Here is a 25,074-nt window from a genome sequence, read left to right as displayed (position 1 = left end):
AAGAAGTCTAAAAAGCTATCTTGCATATTTATATCATCACTGATTTGTACTACATGCATTTTGTACCCAATTATGGCACCAATGTTTGGTAACCTTAAAAAAAAAGCTAAGAACTTACTTACAAATTTATTATGAGTTTTTTTTTCTTTTCTCCACAGTGGTCTGATGAACATTGTACACCTCAAGTCATGCAAACAGAATTTCAAAGTTCACAAACACACCGTCAACTGAAAGAACACCTATATGAGATGATAATAGAATATTTTGACAAAGGAAAGGTAATTTTGACTTCCCAATTCCTGCTGAGTAGCTTTGTGCCGTAGGTTATAATCTCATTTCATCCGCCAAAGCACTAATGCCTAATATTGAGAAAGAGATGTCTCTTCAGTAAATTGCTAGGTGGTTTTGATTCTCATTCTATTACAGCATAGAATTTATGGAACAATGTTATTGTATGCAGTCTGTGACATTATTAAAATGTTGCTATGAATCAGACGATACAGAAATTATATGGCATGATGTGCTTAATGTGTTTTGGTCTTGTATATTTTATTTTGTAAGAAGAAAGGCATGCAGTGGTTTCAGATTAGACCGAAATCACCAAAATATCTTAATAACTGTTTTAAAAAAATATTTATATTTCCTAGGTAAGCACTAGCACTTAGTAGCACTTCTGTTCGGTACCACTGTTGTCATACCCATTTAATTGTAGATGCATTGCAAAAGGACTTGCGATTTGGTCAGGCTTCATGAACAGTTGTTATCTAGAATGTTTATAATATATTTGTGACATGAAGCCAAGTTATAATTTGAATCATTAGCCTGCAATGAACAGAAGCACAAACTTTGTAGTGTAATGTAATGTCAGAAAAAAAAATCATAACTGACTTAGAACAGGATAGGTTCTGCTTATTACTTGGATGGGTAACCTCTAGCAAATCTCACATCTGGGAGCTAAATTGATGACTGAAAAAAATATATTCCAGAAGACAATATCAAATCATTTCTTCTGTTTCCAAAAAAACACATTGATATGTCTGTGAGATTACCAAAGGGGATCAAACTTGAAAAAGACTTTAGAATAACAACCTTGTACAAGTCGTCCTTGATTTACAACAGTTCATTTAGTGACTGTTCAAAGTTACAACTGCACTGAAAACAGTAACTTATGACTGTATGTCACACCAAGACTATTGCAGCATTCCTAAGGTCAGTGATCAAAATTCAGACCCTTGGCAGCTGACTCATATTTATGACGGTTGCAGTGTCCCACGGTCATGTGATCACCTTCTGACAAGCAAAGTCAATGAGGAAGCCTGATTCACTTAACAACCCTGTCACTAACTTAACAACTACAGTGAGTCATTTAACAACTATGGCAAGAAAGGTTGTAAAATGGGGTTGTACAATTCACTTAACAAATATCTCACTTAGCAAAAGAAATTTTGGGATCAGTTGTGGTCGTAAGTCAAGAACTATAAAGTTAATGTAAATTAGGAGATAACTTAATTCATTGAACTGAATTCAGCATTGAGAATGCAAGTATCTGAGACAGTCACATTTCAATATATTCATATAAAATATGAGACGTATAGGTAAATTTCTTTTGTATTAAAATTGACTGTAACAGATTCATCTGTCCTGTAAACTATGTAGACAACTGCAAACCTGTAAATATCACAAAGTAGGGCTGTGCAAAATATGCAGAAGCACTTCACAATGCAAACTGGTATAAGCAAAGCATCCCAACAGAATTTAACTGCAGGTCTTGTGAAAAGCACCATTGTTTTCATGCTTTAAAGAGAAGTGCTGTCTTCTCAGCAACATACTTTATGTAGCCTTTTTTCAAAGTTTGTCTGGACATATCACCTCAAAGAGGTGTGGATGAAATAAATTGGGGTTCTTCTATTCTTCCATTCTTCTTCTAGGAACCTAACATTGTTGCAAAAATGAATCACAAGGCCTTAGATCAGTGGTGAAATATAAAATTTGTTACTACCGGTTCTGTGGGCGTGGCTTGGTGGAGGTGGGGGTAATGTGACTGGATGGTCGTGGCCAATTTTTATTTTATTTTTTTTTACTTTTAAAAGCATCGGCCAAAGAGGTTGTAGAAAAAATGCTTTTAAAAGATTCTGACCATCCCAGCTGAGTCGCGGGATCATCAGAAGGTTTTTTTTTACTTAAAAAAAAACCTCTGATGATCGTGCGGCTCAGCTGGGCATGGGCAGGGGGGCAGGGATTTTTGCTACCGGTTCTCCGAACCACCCACCGCCATCGCTACCGGATCGGGTGATCCAGTCTGAACCGGGAGCATTTCATCCCTGCCTTAGATGTATTCACTCAATGTAGATATTTCTGGTTACACAAATATTATTCTCTTGGAGTTCTAATGTAATATTTCAAAGCATATCGCATAACAAATAAAAATTGCTCTGAGAGAGACATGGGCAGACATTTAATTTGATAAATAAAAAAACAATAAGCTTCTCTAAATCTATGCAATTATGTATCTAAATTTCCTGTTACATTGCAGATGTGGGAAGAAGCAATAGGCTTGTGCAAAGAATTAGCGGAACAATATGAAATGGAAATTTTTGATTATGAACTTCTAAGCCAGAATTTGGTAAGAATAGAATTCTATAAAAATGTTATGAATTTTCAGTTTCAAATTTATTTTATAAACCTTTCTGTAATTCAGGTCTAGATTTTTCTAATAAGTAGATAGAATCTGGTCAAAAACAAGTTTTTGTGAGTGGTTAAGGCTAGAAACCAGGAACCTGTGAGTTCTAGTGTTGTCTATGACATACATAAAACCAGCTGGATCACCTTGGGACTGTCACTGTCTCTCAGGCTTAGGAAGGAGGCAATGGCAAATTACTTCTGAAATTTTTCCAAGAAAACTGCAGGGATTGTTCCAGTCAATCACAGAAAGTCAATGCTGGCTCAAAGCACATATCTATATACTGTATCCAGTTTATTATTATTTCAGACAAGTGAATAAATAATTTTAAAACACTGAAGAAATCCAGACCAATAAAATAGATATTTACTTTCTTTGCCTTGACCAAAAAAAAAAAAAAAAAAAAAAGAAGAAGAAGAAGAAGAAGAAGCATGTTCTGTAAGTTATGGCTTTGTATATTATGCCTCTGATATAGCTAAGAACTCAATATACAGTTGAGAGGCTTAATGTATCCAGAAGATCTGATTTCCCACACTGGAAAGGACTGTAGGGGAAATAAACTGAAACTAAATGTCAGAAAATAGTCTGCAATGAGTGTTTACTCCTCTTTAAGGAACAATCTTGCAGACTGGGATATTCTATTGTAGATAGCCTCATAGCATCAGTGAAATCACTTATAATCTGTGTCATCTGATAACTGAGGTGCATGCCTACTTGCTGTTCGAAACTTATGCTCGAGTAATTTAAAAGCTAGATTACTGCAATCGTTCATGGAATAACCTAGAAGACAATCCAGAAATTGCAACTGGCCCAGCTGTAATTGCTTTCCAACTCAATTCAAGATATTCACAATGATGTATGAAGTCTTAGAAACCATAGGCCCAAGATAATTACAGCATTACCACTCTCATCTCATATTCTTAGATCATCAATAGGATTATATCTTTGGAGGTAAGAAGCTCAAAGCATACTTATTGTTGTGTCTTGTCCGCTCTCACCGCAGCCGGGGTCTGCTTATCTGCTCCCGAACACGGAGGAATGTATGCCTCCCGGCCCCAGTTCTGGCTCCATGCCCAGACAAGCTGCAGAGGAGGGAGCATCCCCCGGCCCCAGCCCTGGCTCCATGCCCAGGCAAACGGAGCAGCTAGACCCCTCCCCCTCCTCCACAGCATGTGAGCCTGAGGAAAGTTTACTTCCAACAACAGCTGATTGGAGTGACCCTCGCATCAGAAGATTGGATAGGCGGAGGCAACAGAAGGAAGGGAGGGGCAGGCCTTAATGAGTGCTGAGTCACAGAGCCACACCCCATGGCCTATATAAAGGATCTGCTTTTTGGCAGTCTCTGAGTCAGGCAAAGTCGAACTTATCTTGCTGAAGTCACTTACTGGTCTCCTGCCTGCTCTGAGGACTTTGCTAGGACTTTGGGCAGAGCTGCAGAGGCAAGCCTGATTTGGATTTCCCTGACCCGGCCGTCAGCGGAGGAGTGGGACACGACACTTATTTTCCAAGATCATTTATATTATAGTTTTTATTTAAAAAAAGTTTTTTACAGAATGCTGTAAGTTGTCCAGAATTACTAAGGGAGTTGATTTTCTAAATACAATAAAAAATGTCCAAAATTAGAATTACTGAATTGAGTAGGGAATTATTTTATAATGAGTTGAATTTAGTGCTATGTTTTTTAGAAGAACAAGGAATGCTAATTCTAGAAACTCCTTTATTGTTCTGAAACATAAATGTAAATAAAAAATGACTTCACCTCATGAAATAAATATCAATGTATTTCATTTTAAATTAAAGTTGCCATTCATTTTATAGACATAAAATAGACTTTAGACTTGCACATTATACTGGGTTTTAAATTCATTGCCACTTTCAAAATACAACATTGCCTCTGTATCCTTGATGGGCAGTTTAAACAATCATTTCCTATGTTTAGTTTTACATCAAGCTATAGACTTTAGTATTGCAATTTAAAATTGGCCAAAGCATCATCATTTTGTATAAAATTCAAACCATAAACTCTACCGAATAGGTCTTGGAATTGTCTAAACAATAAATGTAATTCCATTTTACTTATAAAATGATTGTGATACCTTGTCATTTAATTTGCAGCTCTAGCTCAATGACACTAAATCATTGCAAATGATATAATTTAAGATTTAATGTATATTTGAGCTGACCCAGAATTATTTGTTAAACTGAAATTTTGCTGTAGTAATTAATTTACAAATGCTTATGAAAATGAGAAAAATTAGAATTGCTCATTTTAATTATGGAAAGGTAATGAATGAAGGCAAAACATGTCCCAGGATAATCTTCCAGGACCCAATCTGGGAGGGTCAGTGAGACCAGCAGCTCAGTCTTCCAAGTTTTCGGACTCATACTAAAGTCAATCCTAAAGGAATTTCTCTTACACATACATTTTGGAGAGAGAGAACATTCTACAGATGGGTTCCAGCACGAGCCCTAAAATGCAGAAAATTAAACCTCTGGTCCCAGTGACTGACCCATATTGGATCCCATGGAAAAGTAATCCCAATGTCTGAGGAATCGGTTGTCATATAATCCCAGGAAGACCTATTACATCTCTTTTTCCTTTCAGATTCAGCAAGCCAAATTTTATGAAAACATCATGAAAATTCTGAGGCCTAAACCAGATTATTTTGCTGTTGGATATTATGGCCAAGGGTTCCCCACATTCCTAAGGGTAAATTATCTACTCTGTGTACTTTGTCTTTAACAAATTTCAAATTTATAGCAGCCTTATAGAATACCAATATTCTATTCGTGGAAATGGAGTTATTCACAAATGGGGGCATTTGTCTTCATGAAGTTCTGCCAGTCTTGCAGTTGCCTAAAATGCCATTTGCAACAATATTGAATGTCATGTTTTCAGAAAGGACTTTTATTTATTGTGGGTTTTTCCCCCCCTGTTGCTTTCAAGGTTATAAGAAGGTTTATAGTGAGGGTAATGGAGTGATAAGGGAGCATTTAGGATTCTTACAAGACAGTCATAATTAAAGGATGGTTTATAGTTGAAGAGAATTTAATGAACAATAAAACCAACAATACGAATAGCCAAGACAATGAAGCAGGAAATCTAATGAATTTTATATCTGGTGTATATTCATTCTAATTGACAGCTCGCAGGTGAAATTTAATATGAAAGGCTCTCACATTTATACCTTGACAATTCTCAGAAGTATTCTTATTATTTGTAATTTTTTACAATCTGGCACAAATAATCTTATACTGTGATTTTCTTTTTTTTATCTCCAATATACTTTTAAAGGCACAATAAGAAGCAAAAAATTCTAGAATCAACTTCCCTACAGAGGTATATTAGATGCCTTCTAGCAATCAACCAGGGTCAAGAAAATGTATTGAGGGACTAGTGGCAATTATATCACATTTTGATCTTGTTATTTTAGAAACCATCTTCCACTATTTTCCTCCTCAGGAGGGACCTAACAGACAATTTAGTGGGTTGTTATGGTCTTGATGTATCGAATTTCATATTTCGTCCACTTTTCTAGCTTTTAAGAATAGGATAAAAAAAAACTGTTGTGATGTTTAACAATGATTTATTTTCCATAGCAAGTTCACAACCAGTATTTATCCTTTTTTAAAAACAGAATAAAATGTTCATTTATCGAGGCAAGGAATATGAGCGGAGAGAAGACTTTCAAGCACAACTGATGAGCCATTTTCCAAATGCTGAAAAAATGAATACTACTGCACCCCCTGATGAGAAACTGAAGAATGCTGCTGTTCAACGTATCCTTAGAAGTAGAGGATTTTATTAAATAAGCAAAAACAATTTGAAGTAAAAATCATTATTCAAAGTTTATGGGAAATCTCTGTGATTTAACCCAATTCACATGTTTCCCTTTTACGTGTATAAATTGTTTTGCAACATGAACCAAACAAATGCATAATTCTATTTCACAAGTGTGTCAAGAAACAAGGCTTTGTTATACCCTTAGTAACCAGACTTTAACCTCTATGAAATATAGGACCTTCTACTTTGTTTATAGGACCTTCTAAGTATGTTTTATTCTGGAACATACAGGTAAAAAGGCTATATTAGCATTCTTGCTTTTTATAGTGATATAGGTAGTCCCCGACTTTCGACCACAATTGAGCCCTCAATTTCTGTTGTTAAGTGAGACATTTGTTAAGGTATGTTTTGCTGCATTTTACCACCTTTTTTGTCACAATGGTTAAGTGAATCACCACAGTTGTTAAATTCATAACCTTGTTATGTGAATCTGGCTTCCCCATTGAATTTGCTTGTCGGGAGATCACAAAAAGTGAACATATGACCATGGGATATTGCAACCATCATAAATATGAACCAGTTGCCAAGCATCTGAATTTTGATCACGTGACCATGGGAACCCTGCAACGGTCATGTGAAAAACAGTCATAAATCACAGGGGTGGGTTCTAAATTTTTTTACTACCAGTTCCATGGGCGTGGCTTATTTTGTGGATGTGGCTTGGCGGTCGTGACACTGGGCATGGTTTGGTGGTCATGTGACTGGATGAGAGTAGCTTGGCCATCATGTGACTGGGTGGGCGTGGCCAATAACAATAAATAATAAAAATAATTATTAGTATACAAAACAATAAGAGGTACCAAAAACCAAGTTTCACACTTTACACACACAACACAACACAGCACAACTGACTCACACACAATGTAAAAACAACTGCACTTCACCCAAAAGGGCTCCTGCAACAAGCAGGAACCTCACAAAGCCACAAAAAGCTCAAAAACCAAGTTTCACACTTTACACACACACACAACACAACAGACACACACACACACAAAATGCCACATACAGCTTTGTGAGATTCTCTGTGTTTGTGTAGTTAGAGTGAAACACAACAAATCTCAGAAAGCTGCACAAATATTTTGTTATTTTATTTATATTTTTTAGATCGGAGTCTCCAACCTTATAACTTTAAAGTTTGTGGACTTCAACTCCCAGAGTTCCTCAGCCAGCAAAGCAGTTGGCTGAGCAATGGATTCTAGGCAGATTTGTGGACTTCAACTCCCAGAGTTCCTGGGGAACTCCAATCAATTACATTAGCTGCAACTGATTCTGCCCTCCAGACAATGTAACTAATTGGAGACGCCGAAGGAAAGCTCCTTTCAGGCTCGCTTAATTAAGTAAGTGAGGAGGGGGGATTGGGTGGGCCAGAGAAAAAAAGTTTTTAAAATGCTCCTCTGAAGATCCCTACTCAGCCACATGATCATCAGAGGTTTTTTTTTTTCCTTTTAAAAGCCCCTTTTTGGCTGAAGAAAAGAAGTTTTTAAAAGTAAAAACAAACAAACAAACCTCTGATGATCGGAGAACCAGTTCAGGGGCATGGCCAGCCAGCCATTACCACCGGTTCTCCGAATGCCAGCAGAGTTTTACTACCGGCTCTACAGAACTGGAGCGAACCGGGGGCAACCCACCACTGATACGTCACATTTTTCATTGCCAGTCATTAAACAAACTGTTGTAAATCAAGGATTATCAGTAGTGTTCTACTCTTCAAGGGGCCACTATGGCATATATGCTACTTGTTTTTTTTCCCATCGGTTCCTTACCTATTAAAATATTTAAGTTACAACACTGTCAATATAACGCTTTTATAATATCCTAAAGAAAGTTGTGGATATCTGTATTCCGTATCATGATAGAGAAGTGTAAGTAGTGAAATACATTATTATTGGCATTCTTTAGTCTTAAAAGACTATGGTATTGTGCTCTGAAACAGCATCTAGGGTGGCTAAAAAGGCCAATTCGAGAGTGGCAATCCCTTCCACACTGCGGGCAGATACATTCTGTCCCTTGCCCAGCCCCCAGATTTCACTGGTTCTGGGACTGCTTCTTTGCCTCAGCCTGCCGAACAAGTGTCTCTTCGAATTGGAGAAGGCTATGCTGCGCCTTTAGCCTCCAAGCTGAACGATCGGAGGTCAAGGTTTCCCAGTTGTTAATGTCCATTCCCAGGGCCTTTAGGTCCCTCTTGCAAATATCCTTATATCGCAGCTGTGGTCTCCCTCTGAGGCGCTTTCCGTGCACTAATTCTCCATACAGGAGATCTTTCGGAATCCAACCATCAGACATTCTCACAACATGCCCAAGCCAGCGTAGACGTCGCTGTTTCAGTAGTGTATACATGCTAGAAATTCCAGCATGTTCCAAGACTGTGCTATTTGGAACTGTGTCCTGCCAGGTGATGCCAAAAATACATTGGAGACAGCACATATGAAAGGTGTTCAACTTTCTCTCCTGCCGTGCGTAAAGAGTCCAAAACTCACTGCAGTACAAGACTGAAATACATATTCAATCAAATTTCCCAAGAAATCAAAACTTCAAAGAAATGCATTATTCTTAAAGTAACCACCAGAAATGTAAAAGGCCTCTTGTTAAATCCTAAAATCACCAAGGCCATCTTACTAAACAACTTTAAATCATTAAATAGCCAACTCCTCGGAGTCTGGTTTGATCATACTGGCAGCTTTTATCCCTGAATTCACAGATAAGCCTGTGTGTATCAAATATCTTTCTGGTTTATTTTTAAACAGCACTATGTAAGGGTGATATTTCAAGTATTATCTACAAGCCTAATTGAAGTTTTTCTCCCTTTATGTTGGAATGTTCAAGTTCACCTAAATATAATCTTGAATGTTCAGCAGATACAGAAAAATTACTACCAAAGTATGATTTTTTTATTATGGTGTAGGGTTTCCTGCCTGGGCAGGAAGTTGGACTAGAAGACCTCCAAGGTCCCTTCCAACTCTGTTGTTGCTGCTGTTGTTGTTGTTGTTGTTGTTGTTGTTGTTGTTGTTATTGTTATTGTTATTATTATTATTATTATTATTATTATTATTATTATTATTATTATTATTAGAAACACCAGACGTTGAATTTGATTTTATGTTTGAAACAATAGAAATCAATAAAAATATTCTTCTGCATCTCTGGAAAGAGCAACATATCATTTTAGTGTGTACATTAAAATTTGAAGTTATGGCACTGAAAAAAGTGACTTATGACTGTTTTTCACACTTATGACTATGGCAGCCATGGCCATGTCATCAAAATTCAGATGTTTGGCAACAGGTTCATATTTATGACGGATTCAGTACCCTCGGGTCATGTGGTCATTTTAAGCAACCTTCCAACAAGCCAAGTCAATGGGGAAGGCAGATTCCCTTAATAACACGTTACTAAATTAAAAACTGTAGAGATTCACTTAACAACCATGGCAAGAGAGATTGTAAAATGAGGCAAAACTCACTTAACAATTGTCTCACTGAGTAACAGAAATATTTGGTTCAATTGTGCCATAAGTTGAGAACTACCTGTATTAGTTTTTAGATTGCTGTGTCTACAAGATTAAGTTGCTAAACCTTGGAAACCTTGGCCCAAGTTTTGGCTTTAGAACAGAGCATTTCTGTATTGCAATTTATCATTGAGAACACAGCAGAGATAATTAACAGGAAAACCTGTTTTCTTAGGGTTTCCATTACTTAATTTAGGTCTCACATTTCTCAGTTTCCTCCTTAGTGAATCATGGGAAGATACAGTTGTTAGTTAGATATAGGCTGGCAGTATGTAAGTCTACTGCAGATATTAATTGACGTTGGATTAATTCTGAGTCTCTGAGCTAAATGCTTGTCAGTTCTCTTATTGAAATTCAATAAAGGCAGAAGGCATTTATTCATAATTTCCCTACAGTAATTATACATGATTATAGATCAGGTAGCAATGCTGGAGAAAGGTCATACTTTCTAAGAGATGTGAAAATGGTAGGATAGAGATGTTTCTGCTCTCGTTGTATATCTTCATTGCTTGAAAACATAGTTTATTCTGTTTTCAGTCTTGAGTACAGAATAAATAATAATAGTCCAGTATTATCTATGAGTGATTGGTGGGAATGTTCATCGTCATCTGTCTCTGATTCTCTGTGTGGACCTGATGGGAAATTGAATCAAGGTCTTCTTCATTTAGACCCATCTAAGCAGCTATTGTCTTAGACAAGCAGGACCGTCACAGGCAGTGATTCCTGCCTTATGTACTTTTGATCCTCTGAAAAGCTGCTTTTCATCTCCCACATCATAAAGGAACACTTCTGAAGGAATGATAAAGGGTTATTGCTTCAAAACATAAACAGGACAACAACTATAGATGAAGCCTTTACACTGGAAACACTGCCCTCTTCTAAAGTTATATTCAACACTTCAGGGTGAACAAGACAACTGCAAATTTCTTTTCTCTATCACAACATAAACAGCTCTTGCTAATAATATATTCCCATTCACGTCCATCTCACAGAAATATAGTATACAAACGCTAAAATGTCAGTTGAAGTCTTTGCACCATATAATTTTGGCCTGCTTCTCTGTAAATCTGCAATAGTGCATTGGAAGAATAAGATGCCTTAAAGCAGCAACATAAGCTTAATCACTCAGATACTTCCATGTGAGGACTGTGCCCCAGGTAAAAGCCAACTTTAAGTTCTTGCAATCTCATCATGAGAGCTGAGTGTATGTATTTCCAGCTTTATGGTAATAAATTTGAAATCACACAAATCACCTTTCGTTTTGGCTACTCTGCTGTTTTGGAGGGTTTATGGATAGGACAAATTCCTATTAGCAAGAACTCTTTCTAGATCATGGAGGGTTCACATCAGAGGTGGTATTCACTTACCTTCATTACCAGTTTGCACGCTCCACCTCCTTGCATGTGCAGAGTCTTCCACACATGCACAGAGGGTCAAAAATGGGATGTGATAATGTCCGGGTGGGTAAGCAGAGCCTCCCACATCAGCCGCTACCAGTTCGCCCAAACCAGATAGAACAGGCTGAATACCACCACTGGTTCACATGTACAATATAACATCTTGCAAAGATGCCATTATTTCAAAACTCCATAAAAGGAATATTGCTTGGCTGGTTCTGCAGCTTTCTCTTTATAGCTCCTAAGGTTTTTTTTAGACATTGCTAGATACCATGATCAAAACATGAAACAAAATCTGAATGGAATGGCATTAGTCAAAAGCAGTGTTTTGCATTTTCTGGTTGATCAGCTAGATATATTATTGATGGGTTTGCTGTAAATTGCTGTGAATGTCAGTGATTGATGGTAATGGATTGTGTTCAGCTTCAAACTATTCTTAAGGAATTGGACTGGACACAGTAGTAATACCTCGGTTGGTAAACAACCCAGCCAAAGGACCACAACAACCACTTCCACCAATACTGACAGGACAAGCAGGACTAGAATATAAAATGAGAGCAAACCCACTCCCCATTAGCACTGATGTTGCTACAGCACAGCACAGCACAGCACAGCACAGCACAGCACAGCACAGCACAGCACAGCACAGCACAGCACAGCACAGCACAGCACAGCACAGCACAGCACAGCACAGCACAGAATTCTTTATTGGCCAAGTGTAATTGGACACACAAGGAATTTGTCTTCGGTGCATAAGCTTTCAATGTACATAAAAGGTATAAGTGATAAATCATGATCATAGTCATCATAAATACAATCATCATGAATCATAATTTGGGTAATGAAACATCTGCAGGATAACAACCACGCTCAGAGAGAGCCAAGGAGCCCTCTTTTCAAACCTGAGCTACAAATATTTTCCTCTATCGATAATGTACTATTTATTTGGAACATGGATTTAATCTATATTCAATTTGTTGTATGCTTATTTTTTAAGCTTAATCATGAATTTTACTAATAAAATTATGTACCAGTTTTATAAAAGACTCTTCTTGAACAACTGTGAAGATTTTTTTTGTTTTTTCCAAATGACTGATTGTGTCCACTAATCGTATAATGTCCTTAGCTCTTGTGATTTTAGATATACAATGCTTTACTGTGCAGCCAGTTTTGGAGGAACACCCTCAATTCAAAAATAAGCCAGTGCCTGATCAAGTAATCAAGTAAGTCCTTATTGTCTTATCAATCATGTAACTATTCCTATAACACAAATTATCAAAAGTCCTAGGTAGCTTCCATAAAAGTTGGAAAGTTTAATTTGCATTATGTAATTCAAATCAGGCCAATCTTCCCTCTGGAATAACATACCATCCAAGATCAGGTTGATCTGACCCTGCTGGCCTTTCCCCAAGATGATGAAGACATGGATGTGCTCCAGAGCACAGAGGTCAGGAGGTTAAATGGACTGTGAGATGTTATTGTTCCTGCTGAGTGTTTATTGGATGTGTTCGCAATATTCAAAAAATCTGCAATATTCTGCAATATTCAAAAAACAGAGGGGGCTCTGTGGCTCAGACTGCTAATGCAGTCTGTTATTAACAGCAGCTGCCTGCAATTACTGCAGTTTCTAGTCCCACCAGGCCAAGGTTGACTCAGCCTTCCATCCTTTATAAGGTAGGTAAAATGAGGACCCAGATTGTTGGGGGCAATAAGTTGACTTTGTATATAAATATACAAATAGGATAAAGACTATTGCTAACATAGTGTAAGCCGCCCTGAGTCTTCGGAGAAGGGCGGGATATAAATGCAAATAAAAAAAATATATTATTGTAGGTTTTTATATGCTTGTTGATACTTTCTATATTGTTTTTAACATGTTGGATTGCCAGGGTTGAATTGATGAGATGGGTGGCTATACCAATCAAGTAAGTTAATAAATAAACTGGATTGGAATGATCAGATGTGGGAAAACATTCTCCAGACTTGGAAATACAAAGAAGATTTACCATAGCAGCCAACAATTCTACAAGGGAAGAAGCCCCAAAGCCAAATAAAACTTTGACAAGGTTTCCTCTATATAAAATTTCACAGTCCCCAGATTAAAAAAAAATCTACTGCGTACAATCACTAACATTCTGTTTGCCATGCACATATTAAATTAGCAGGCAAATAATAGAACAGGCTGACAGTCTTAATGAGTTAAAATATAACTTTGATGATGTTCTCAAGAATGGATTATCAAACCTGGAGGTTTCATTATGGGAACAAATGAGAGGCCCTAGAGTCTATCCATCTTGAGGGAAAAAATTGTTTGTTGGTAGATGTTAGTCAATATTACATTGATCTAATTTATTGCAATGAGAACACTTCCTTTCTCTGGCAATGCCACAAGGACATAGAGAGTTTTAACTTTCATTATTTTATTAATAAAAGCTTAATAGATTTTATTTTACTAGGGGATAAACTGGAAGCATCCTTTTCTTTCTACCTGCTAACATTTCCAAATGAAATGGTGTCTAAAAGACAAGATAACTGTGTGTGATGGATAAAGGAGAAAGAACGGATGATGCCCTTCGACAATATTGAAGCCTCTGCACCATGGCTTTGTCATGTAGTTCAAATGTTTTATTTGTGGGCTTAATTCTTAAAAGATAAGAAATGTATTTTTATTTTTATGTACACTGAGAGTATATGCACCAAAGACAAATTCCTTGCGTGTCCAATCACACTTGGCCAATAAAAAATTCTATTCTATTCTAGTCTATTCTAGTCTATTCTAGTCTATTCTATTCTATTCTATTCTAGTCTAGTCTAGTCTAGTCTAAGTAAAACAGAGCCAGTTTGGTCTAGTGTGAAGGCACCATGCTAGAAACCAAGAGACTGTGAATTTTAGTTTTGTCTTAGGCATCAAAGCCATTTGGGTGACTTTGGGCCACTCACTGTCTCTCAGCCCAACTCACTTCACAGGATTGTTTGTCTGGGGAAAATAGAAGTATTAAGTATGTTTGCTGCCTTGAGTTATTTATAAAAATAATAAAGATGGCATTAAAAAATCTTTTTTAAAAAAAATAAAAAATAAAGATTTAGTCAAGTTGAGCTTGATTCCTGGTCCATGTACTTTTCTTTGACAAATAGCAACAGTACTTACTTACATGCCTCTCCATAGTGCTTTACAGCACTCTCAGAGTGGCTTACAGAGTCAGTATATTGCCCCCAACAATCTGGGTCCTCTTTTACCAACCTCAGAAGGATCGAAAGTTGAATCAACCTTAAGCTGGTCAGGATCAAACTCCTGGCAGTGTGCAGAGTCAGTCTGCATTACTGCATTCCAACCACTGCATCACCATGGCTCCTAACTAAACGGAAGTGATTTGCTATTGTAACTTTTTATAATTTTATTTTATTTTCCAAAGTAGCTCAGATTTGCTGGATTTCCTGGTGTCCTCTCATTTAAACGGTAAACCATGCCTAACCCCTACTTGGCTCTTTTAAGATCAGCCATGGTTGATATATCCTGTCACCTGTTGTGATTTGTAGGAAATTACAGTTTTAAAACATTGTTCTTAGCAGCAACATGTTTTGATTACAATCAGCTCTGATTTAAAGTTTGCTTCAAATGGAACTTTAGATACTGGACAATCAATAAATGACATCTTCTCCCAAGTTTTCTTTTTAATATTCTTCATCTGTAAGGAACTTTTAAAATTGGCAGCATAAAGCATTTTCCCACCTGCATCTGAAAGCTAATGAAAAGGCTCTTCTACCATGAGACACACAAATTACCATCCTAATAGAGGGCACCTTGAAAGTACACACTGTTCGTGTCTTTGTAACTGTCCTTCCATCTGTCATGTTGTCATTACTTAAATTTATTTCCCCCCCCATCATTAAGGAAAAACCTGTTGGTGTACCACCAATCTAACTAATGTTGCCAAATGTAGCTGATTGAAGGGAATGATAATTCAAATGTAATGCAATAGCTGTCATGTATTAGACCAGAGCTTTTCCATTTAAGTTTCCGTAGTCATTTGTGTGAAAATGGGAAGGTGGCAAGCCTGCCATGACGTTAACTGTAGAGAAGCACTTGTTAACAATAAAGCCAGTAGGATTGAGAGATTATTTTTTCCTTCTTTTGGACTAGTTCCAACCTTTCCTTTCCTTGTTGTCACTATATCATTTGGGTTCTTGTCTCTTTTCTTTTTGCCATGTTATCTTGAATAATCATTGACCCACTCATTTCTGTCTTCTGCTACATTAAGCCCATTGACTTCTGCAATGTCTTTAAGAAAGTTTCTTTTCTGTTAATTAGACAATCAATGTCAAAAGTGAATACATATCAAGACATCAAAATTAGATATGAAATACCTAGTAGGAAAAGAATAAAGCTATCTCCTTATTTCAAGTATGTGTGTGTGTGTGTGTGTGCGCGCGTATGTGTATCTGTATGTGTGTGTTTGTCTCTGGGTATGAATAGGTCAGTGTATGCACAGCTACACCCAAGTAGTCTTTTCATTCCTTAATTTTTGTTCTTTAAATCATGTTGAGTATGTCATTGCATTATTACATTGTATTATACATACCCCACTATTGCAGGGATGCGGGGCATGCATGGGAGCTTCTAGATTAGAAATCCTGGCATTATTTTTCATTAGATTCTTTTCCAAGAATCTATTTCTTATTCTTCACAAACTACAGGCATTTTATAGCTTCATGCCTTTTTGAATCTATAGATTGCTGTACTGTAAATGGAGTTGTCACAATAACAGGTGATCTTATTAGGTCTGCAAAGTAGTTGAAATATTACACGTATCAGCAGGGAAAATATCATCTGCTTCAGGTCATTTATAGCTTTCTGTAAAACGAAGTGTTTTACGTGAGCCTGTATAAAATGAAAAGGGTGAATGTTGATAAATTAGCCACAGTAAGAAGCAGCATCTGTAGAATTAAACTTCTATAGATTGTGATTTAGAATGCTCAGATGGGGCTCCATGTTTTTTTTTGACCTTTGCAAACAATGGCAGCTGCCATTGATTTTCATTAAATACCTGGGTAAGTATCATCCTTTATTTTTTCCCATTTTAAAACTGTTAAAAAAATGTTTTAGCCTTAAAAACAATAGCTTGATCTTGCATTTGAGATAACAGGACCGATGTGCTCATTGTTCCTATTCACTGAAAGTTTGGAAGCAATTTTCCATGTTCCGCATGAAATAGAGATATGAGATGGTAACAGACCAAGAATTAGACACATGCTCTGCAGGGAAGTAGTTTCAGAGAAGCTTCATCTCTCTTTTATACTATACTACCTCTTTCTGGCCAACCAGTTTTTACATACAAGTAGTTTTCACTTAGTGACCACAACTGAGACTGACAATTGGGTCATTTCACTTACCAAGATAATTGCTAAGTGAAATTGTGACTGCTTATGATCTTTCCTTTGTTTTACAAACCTGTGAAAATTGTAACTGGAAGGATTGCTCACAATCCTTACTTGTTTCATCACTGCTAAAACTGCAAATAGTGGCTAAACAGGGTGATTGTTACACAAGGACTATCTATAGACTTTTTAAACATAGGACTACTATTTCTTGGTAGTGTAGTGAGTGAATTTCGGGAGAAAATAGGCATGGAAGGAAAAGAAGCAAGTTAAAGAAATAAGAATAAAAATGATATAATTGGAAGAAGAGAACATATGAGTCCTGAATGAAAATATATAAAATAATTTTACTAGAAAATGAATATAAAGAGAACATAATGTAATATGATGTTAAACTGAATATCAAAAAATAAAACTGAAAAGAAGTACCACAGAAGTGGGAAGTATGTAAAAGGATATTTAATGGAAATATCAAAAGAGGTGTGACATCATATAAGACAGAAGTGTCAAACTGGATTTCTTTGAGGGCCGGATCAGCATTGTAGTTCTCCTCTATGGGCCAGCCTGGGGGGTGGAGAGATGGAATGGACAGAGTGCTGCAGGAGGCCATCCAGACCGAAAATGGGGCATAGGGTATGTGCCCCATTTTGGATACCAGAGGCACTGTGGGCCACTCCTTTGCTATTTACAGGCCATCCCTGCAGGTCAGATATAAGCTTCCCGCAGGCCAGATCCAGCCAAACTCGGGCCTTGAGTTTGACACTCCTGATATAAGAGAACAATGACTAAGAATGGGAGAAAAGTATGCATACCGAACAGAAAAGACAATTGCAAAGATACCCAGGAATGATTAAGATTAAAAGGTTTGTTACAAGAAAAAAATGGTTGTCAAAAATAAATGAAAATGGCTGAGTATAAAAAGACCCTTTTGCCCACTTTATTATATTGAAATGAGAGTTTGGTATTTCAAGAGAAGTTTGAATGCAGTGAGAATGGAATATTTAATATTTAAGCATTGTAAAATAGGAAAGTATAGGGTTGTTCATGAATTGGTGATTAAGGAATGTTGTTTGACTTTCTGAATTACTACCATGTGTCCTACAAAGGTTTCCCCTTGAAGACTCTTCAGAAGACATAGATAACATAGGGAATGGTATCAAGATTATTACTTTAACCATTCTTCACTTATCTTTTTACATGGTTTTATGATTTTTATTACTTTCTAATGGATTATAACCTGCAATATTTTTTATTTATTTATTTTGTCAAACACAACAATATATATAAGTATAAGCATGAAGTAACTACACAAAATAAATACAACCAAAGGGAACATTAGGACAGGAATGGTAGGCATGCTGGTGCTTTTATGCAGACCTTACAGACCTCTTAGGAATGGGGTGAGGTCAACAGTAGACAGTCTTAAGTTAAAGTTTCGGGGATTTTGGGATGAGACCATGGAGTCAGGTAGTGCATTCCAATTAACAACTCTGTTACTGAAGTCATATTTTCTACAATCAAGATTGGAGCAGTTCACTTTAATTTTGAATCTATTGTGTGCATGTGTATTGTTGTGGTTGAAGCTGAAGTAATCTTCGACAGGAAGGACATTGTAGCAGATGATTTTATAAGTTATGTTCAGGTCATGCCGAACATAACAGTTCTAAATTTTCTAAATCCAGAATTTCAAATCTGGTGGCATAAGGTATTTTATTGCGACCAGAGGAGTGGAAGACTCTTCTTGTAAAATATTTCTGGACACGTTCAATTGTATTAATGTCCGAAATGCAGTGTGGGTTCCAGACAGATGAGCTGTAATCAAGAATTGGTCTAGCAAATGTTTTGTATGCTCTGGTTAGTAGTGTAATCTTTCCGGAGAAGAAACTATGCAAGATTAAGTTTACAACTCTTAATGCCTTTTTGGCGATGTAGTTGCAGTGGGCTTTGGCACTTAGATCATTTGATATGAGAACTCCAAGGTGTTTGAAGAGTGAGGGTCATCTACAAGGTCATGTCCATCAAGCTTGTATTTAGTGTTCTGATTCTTTTTTCCAATGTGTAAAACAGAGCATTTGTTGGTTGAGATTTGGAGTTGCCAAATTTTGGACCATTCCAACACAAAGTCAAGGTCTTTTTGAAGGGTAACAGCATTGTTGGTAGTGTTAAATAGTTTAACATCATCGGCGAAGAGAACACAGTTACTTATAATATGGTCACAGAGGTCATTAATGTATAATATGAAGAGTGTTGGTCCTAGAACGCTGTCTTGGGGGACACCTCTATTAACAGGAGCAGGATTTGATAGGGCACTGCCTAGTTTGACCACTTGTTGCCTGTTTGACAGGAACGCAGTTATCCAATTATGGAGGGGTCCAGAGATGCTGTAGGATTTTAGTTTTAGAAAAGTTTGTCGTGTACCACTGAGTCAAAAGAAGTCAGAAGTCTATGTAAATAATACGTTGTGATAGACAGATTTCATAAATAAATCAAGTGAACAAATGAAAGTTTGCAGGACAAGCCCATTTTCAAAGAGCATTGCCTATATTCCATTGTGTTTCTTCAAAGTGAGCCTCTTCTTTTTTTGAGTTTTTCCCAATGGACCTTCCTTTTCTCCATTTTGCACACACAGTGCTTATTATCCAAAAGCCAAAGGCAACTACATGCACACTATCCTCACATTAACTAAATTTTGGCTAGCATTATATGCCATAAGGTGTATCAATTTATAATTTGTACTTAATCAAATTTGCACTATTCAAGCTCACATTGATTGGGATCTATCTGTAGTCACAACCAAATCAAGGCCCATTGCTAAGTTTTCATAAGCAACCTGTGAAAGTCAAAGATTCATAGCTTGAAGTATATTGAAAGTTATACTTATAGATTGGGTATTTTTCTCCATTTCTTCTTTATCTGTGGAATGTATAAATGTGCTGAGCATGATCAAAACTAGCATCACTTCCATCTACCTGTATAGGTTTCTGGTATATGGCCACGTTGTGATAATTTGTTCATACTATTACATACCAAGGCACACTTTCCTATCAGGTTTAGATATACATTACAATGTAGTGCTTTGAGTAAAATGTAGACATTTGAATTAAAAGTGGATATGGTGTGTTTAACTTACATATATAAAGTTTTTTGTATAGAAATTTATGGAGAAAAAAGTTTAGTAATCTCTCTCTCTCTCTCTCTCTCTCTCTCTTTTAGTTTTTATAAGTCTAACTATGTGCAAAGATTCCACTATTCAAGACCAACAAGAAAAGGATCTGTTGACCCTGAAAATGAATTTGCTGTAAGTATATTTTTATGTTTTGAACACAGCCATGTTATCTGTCACTCAGATGTGACACATGGCATTGCTCAGGCAATAATACATACTTTATTAGTAGGCAGAAGAGGTGCAAAATGTCACAGAAGCATCATTGGGCTGGACAAGCAGGGTGTAAAATTACTCTGAGTTTCAGCTGCTATCAACAGAATGATTTCTGTCAGGGCTGGCTCTCAGGAATTCAAGGATGCCATATATTTGGGATACAGTTACATAATAAGTCTGATGGAATCACAAATGATAGATCTATTATCAAACAAGATTTTAAAAAAACATTTCAGATCATCCTAGTTTAAATCAAGTTATCTGTGTTCTTTGCCATTCCATTTCCTCATTATTTGAATCTTCTCCCTTCCCTCCCACTGGGTTTTTCTTTTTCTTTTTCTTTTTCTTTTTGATGGTTGGGGAACACAGTATTTCAGACCAGGGGTCTGCAACCTTGGTCCCTTTAAGGCTTGTGGACTTCAACTCCCAGAGTTCCTCAGCCAGCAAAGCTGGCTGAGGAACTCTGGGAGTTGAAGTCCACAAGTCTTAAAGGGACCAAGTTTGACACCCTGAGCTAGGACTTCAACTCCCAGAGTTCCTCAGCCAGCTTTGCTGGCTGAGGGACTCTGGGAGTTGAAGTCCACAAGTCTTAAAGGGACCAAGGTTGGAGACCCCTGTTTCAGACTGTATTAAAGTATGTAAGTGAAATGTATCAGACTGTATTAAAGTTTGTAAGTGAAATGGTGAAATCATCACTCTCTCCCATCCACCTTCTCTCTCTTAAATAATATTGATGCCAGGAAAAGATTTTCCTGTCCTTTAAATTATATTTCCAGTAAGCTCTTAACTTTCAAACAATATGATTTAACTGTTGTAATATTTCTTCTCTGGATCTTTTAATAGTCTATGTGGATTGAGAGAACATCCTTTACTACAGCTTATAAACTCCCTGGAATCTTGCGCTGGTTTGAGGTTGTCTCCATGTCACAGGTGTGTATTCGAATTCTGATAAGTATTATATATAGTTTAACCTTCAGAAATAGAAAGAAAAAGCTGATGCTATTTTATGAGAAAAATAAAACAAAGTATTATGTAATCAGGGAATCCATTTTTCCACTAAGCAATATGGTTTATTTATTTATTTATTTAATTAATTAAATTTTTATACTGCCCTTCTCCCAAAGGACTCAGGACGGTTCACAGCCAAATAAAACCACAATAATAAATATAATAAAACAGTAATTAAAAAAACCTATCAAATATGGCCCAATTTAAGATACATATAAAACAATAAAACCCAGTTAAAATTTACAACCCCAATAATAACATACTAACATTCTAAAATCCTATGCCAGTTCTGCTCAAAGAAATAGGTACGTCTTCAGCTCGTGGCGAAAGGTCCGAAGGTCAGGAAGTTGACGAAGTCCCGGGGGAAGTTCTTTCCAGAGGGTAGGAGCCCCCACAGAGAAGGCCCTTCCCCTGGGGGTCGCCAGCCGGCATTGCTTAGCTGACGGCACCCTGAGGAGTCCCTCTCTGTGAGAGCGCACAGGTCAGTGGGAGGCAAACGGAAGCAGAAAGCAGTCCCGTAAATAGCCCGGTCCTAAGCCATGGAGCGCTTTAAAGGTGGTGACCAATACCTTGAAGTGCACCCGATAGACTGCAGGCAGCAGTGCAGCTTGCGCAGGAGTGGTGTTACATGGGAGCCACGAGTGACCCCCTCTATCACCTGCGCAGCTGCATTCTGTACTAACTGGAGCCTTCGGGTGCTCTTCAAGGGGAGCCCCATGTAGAGAGCATTGCAGTAGTCCAAGCGAGAGGTAACAAGAGCATGAGTGACCGTGCATAAGGCATCCCGGTCAAGAAAGAGGTGCAACTGGCGGATCAGGCGAACCTGATAAAAAGCCCTCCTGGAGACGGTCATCAAATGGTCTTCAAAAAACAACCATCCATCCCGGAGAATGCCTAAGTTGCGCACCCTCTTCATCGGGGCCAATGACTCGCCCCTGACAGTGAGCCGCGGTTGCAGCTGACTATACCGGGGTGCCGGCATCCACAGCCACTCCGTCTTGGAGGGGTTGAGCCTGAGCCTGTCCCCATCCAGACCCGTACGGCTTCCAAACACTGGGACAGCACTTTGACAGCTTCATTGGGTGGCCTGGGGTGGAAAAGTACAGCTGCGTATCATCAGTGTACAGTTGGTAACTAACCCCAAAACCACTGATGATCTCACCCAGCGGCTTCATATAGATGTTGAACAGGAGAGACGAGAGAATCGACCCCTGCAGCATCTCACACGTGAGGTGCCTCATGGTCGATCTCTGCCCCCCTGCCAATACCGTCTGCGACCGGTCAGAGAGATAGGAGGAGAACCACCGATAAACGGTGCCTCCCACTCCCAAACTCCCCAACCGGTGCAGCAGGAGACCATGGTCGATGGTATCAAAAGCCACTGAGAGTTCTAACAGGACCAGGGCAGAGGAGTAACCCCTGTCCCGAGCCCTCCAGAGATCATCAACCAACGTGACCAAAGCTGTCTCTGTGCTATACCCAAGTCGGAAACCGGACTGGAATGGGTCTAGATAGACAGTTTCATCCAGGTACTGGGGTAACTGACGTGCCACCACACTCTCTACAACCTTCACCACAAAAAGAAGGTTGGAGACTGGATGATAATTTCCTAAAACAGCCGGATCCAGGGAAGGCTTCTTGAGGAGGGGCCTCACCACCGCCTCTTTCAAGGCGGAAGGAACAACCCCTTCCAACAAAGAAGCATTGATAATCCCCCGGAGCCAGCCTCGTGTCACCTCCTGTGTGGCCAGCACCAACCAGGAGGGACACGGGTCCAATAAACAAGTGGTGGCATTCAGCCCTCCCAGCAACCTGTCCATGTCCTCAGGAGCCACAGGGTCAAACCCATCCCAAATAATCTCAACAAGATGAGTCTCGTGTTCTATATGCATTTGATTTTTTGAGACTGGGGAATTTAAATGAAATGTTAACACATTTCCTAATGAATGAAAGATTCTCTCAGATTCCAATGCAGCCAAGCTAAGCCATAATAGCAATAGCAATAAGACTATTGCTAATACTGCTTCAGAGTGCTTTACAGCCCTCTCTTAGTGGTTTACAGAGTCAGCATATTGCCCCCAACAATCTGGGTCCTCATTTTACCAATCACAGAAGGATGGAAAGCTGAGTTGACCTTGAGCCGGTGAGACTCGAACTGCCAAACTGCTGGCAACTGGCAGGCAGCAGAAGTAGCCTGCAATATTGCATTCTAACCATTGCACCACCACGGCTCTTAAAGTTGCAGGTGGGACTGATGATGATCTTGTTCCCTCCTCCATAGAGTACAATTAGCCCCTTGGAGAATGCCATTGAAACAATGTCCATGACCAATGAGAAGATTCTGGCGATGATCAATCAGTACCAAAGTGATGAGAACCTTCCCATTAACCCTTTGTCCATGCTTCTGAATGGAATTGTTGATCCAGCAGTCATGGGAGGGTTTACGAAGTACGAAAAGGTAGGGAGTTTTGTTACTGTATTTAAAATGAAACGATCCTCCAATATATTAGATCTTCAGCACAACCCATGAATGCCACGTTCAGATGAAAAACTGAGTAACTTCCTTTCTGCTTGCAGGCTTTCTTCACAGATGAGTATGCTAGGGATCACCCAGAGGATCAGGAGAAACTAAACCGACTCAAAGACCTGATTGCTTGGCAGGTATTGAAATGCTGGGCACAATTTTCTGATTTTCTAAATAAATATTATTAATTTCTCCACTTTCTTTTGCTGATTGATCTTATTTCCAGAGGGGAAGCATGTCAATATATAATGCATGCACATTTTCCTTCTATTTTCCTTTGTTTGTTTGTTTGTTTGAAGAGGAATACTTGTCTAAAATGTGACTGGAAATATCACATAAAAGTATGTTGTAAAAGTTTTTCATCCACATTTAATGAGCCTCCTTTCCTGAACAAAAACATCAGGAATCCCTTGGTGATTTAGTTGAATACCTACTTTCTATAAATGCTTATGCAATGTTAAGAAGAAGAAAAAAACCTGACATCACAGTTTTTCTGTTGCTTTCAGATAAATAGGAACCAAGTGAAAATACTGATTTTTGCATAGGTTTTGAATGATGTTTAATTCCCTGCTATTAACAGTTTCACCAGGCTCGGGTAAAAAACAATCTATTAACACTCTGAACTCCTGATAATATCACTTTTATTTTTATGTTCTTGTTAAAATACCAAAAGTAGCAACTTTATGAGGGATGTATCATAATGATAATGCTTTTTCCCCCCCCAGAGACTAATCTATTTTTTGCTTCTAGTTTGTTTCTGGATAAGTCACCCACCATTGTCAGTATCTTCCTTCTTCTATTGACATTTGAATCAGTAGAAATAGCTACTGTTTGCTGTGGAAATAGCAACTAAAAATATATGCAAACAAATGTTTAATCTTGGTGTTGTGAAGTAAGTCCTTCATTTATGTGTTTGCATATATTTTATATTAATTCCATGGTTGTTTTCATAAACATCCCCATATCTTTCGTACATAATAGCACATGGTCTTCTGTCTTCACACCCCATGTCTAGACTGCATTCAGAAAACATTCCTATTAATGGTGGTGTCCAATGTAATTTAGAATACTAGAAAGTTAGAACTTTAATAATTGCTTTAATAATTCTGAGTCATTATTAAAGAAGGTTACCTAGTGCAAACAGTCAACCTCTAAACACGAAAATAAATCTATCCATTAATGTAGTCCCATTTTTCATGTACCAAAGAGGAACTAAATAAGAAACATGAAAATTCACTGTCTTTCTGAACAGGTGAAGTACTGGGGGAAACATCAGCACTGTACCAGTTCCTTGAAAAGCAGGAGACAAGGCAATTCATAAGTATTGGAAGGGATAAATTAGCACAGATGGAGATTCTCTA

General features: G+C 37.9%; 1 protein-coding gene across 1 annotated transcript in view; it reads left to right on the top strand.

Annotated features, from left to right (window-relative positions):
- The window catches only part of DOCK2 (dedicator of cytokinesis 2), a 366,602-nt gene that overhangs the window by 317,891 nt on the left and 23,637 nt on the right, over positions 1-25,074 (top strand). The window contains exons 38-46 of the mRNA XM_058167876.1: positions 159-278; positions 2,534-2,623; positions 5,286-5,390; positions 6,319-6,460; positions 12,568-12,649; positions 20,016-20,100; positions 21,025-21,111; positions 23,471-23,647; positions 23,767-23,850. Coding sequence (XP_058023859.1) covers positions 159-278; positions 2,534-2,623; positions 5,286-5,390; positions 6,319-6,460; positions 12,568-12,649; positions 20,016-20,100; positions 21,025-21,111; positions 23,471-23,647; positions 23,767-23,850 — 972 coding nt within the window. The remainder of the gene's footprint in view (positions 1-158; positions 279-2,533; positions 2,624-5,285; positions 5,391-6,318; positions 6,461-12,567; positions 12,650-20,015; positions 20,101-21,024; positions 21,112-23,470; positions 23,648-23,766; positions 23,851-25,074) is intronic.

Source organism: Ahaetulla prasina, chromosome 2 (genome assembly GCF_028640845.1).
Source record: "Ahaetulla prasina isolate Xishuangbanna chromosome 2, ASM2864084v1, whole genome shotgun sequence".
NCBI classification, from domain to species: Eukaryota; Metazoa; Chordata; class Lepidosauria; order Squamata; family Colubridae; genus Ahaetulla; species Ahaetulla prasina.
This window is presented reverse-complemented; position numbering and strand designations above follow the sequence as displayed.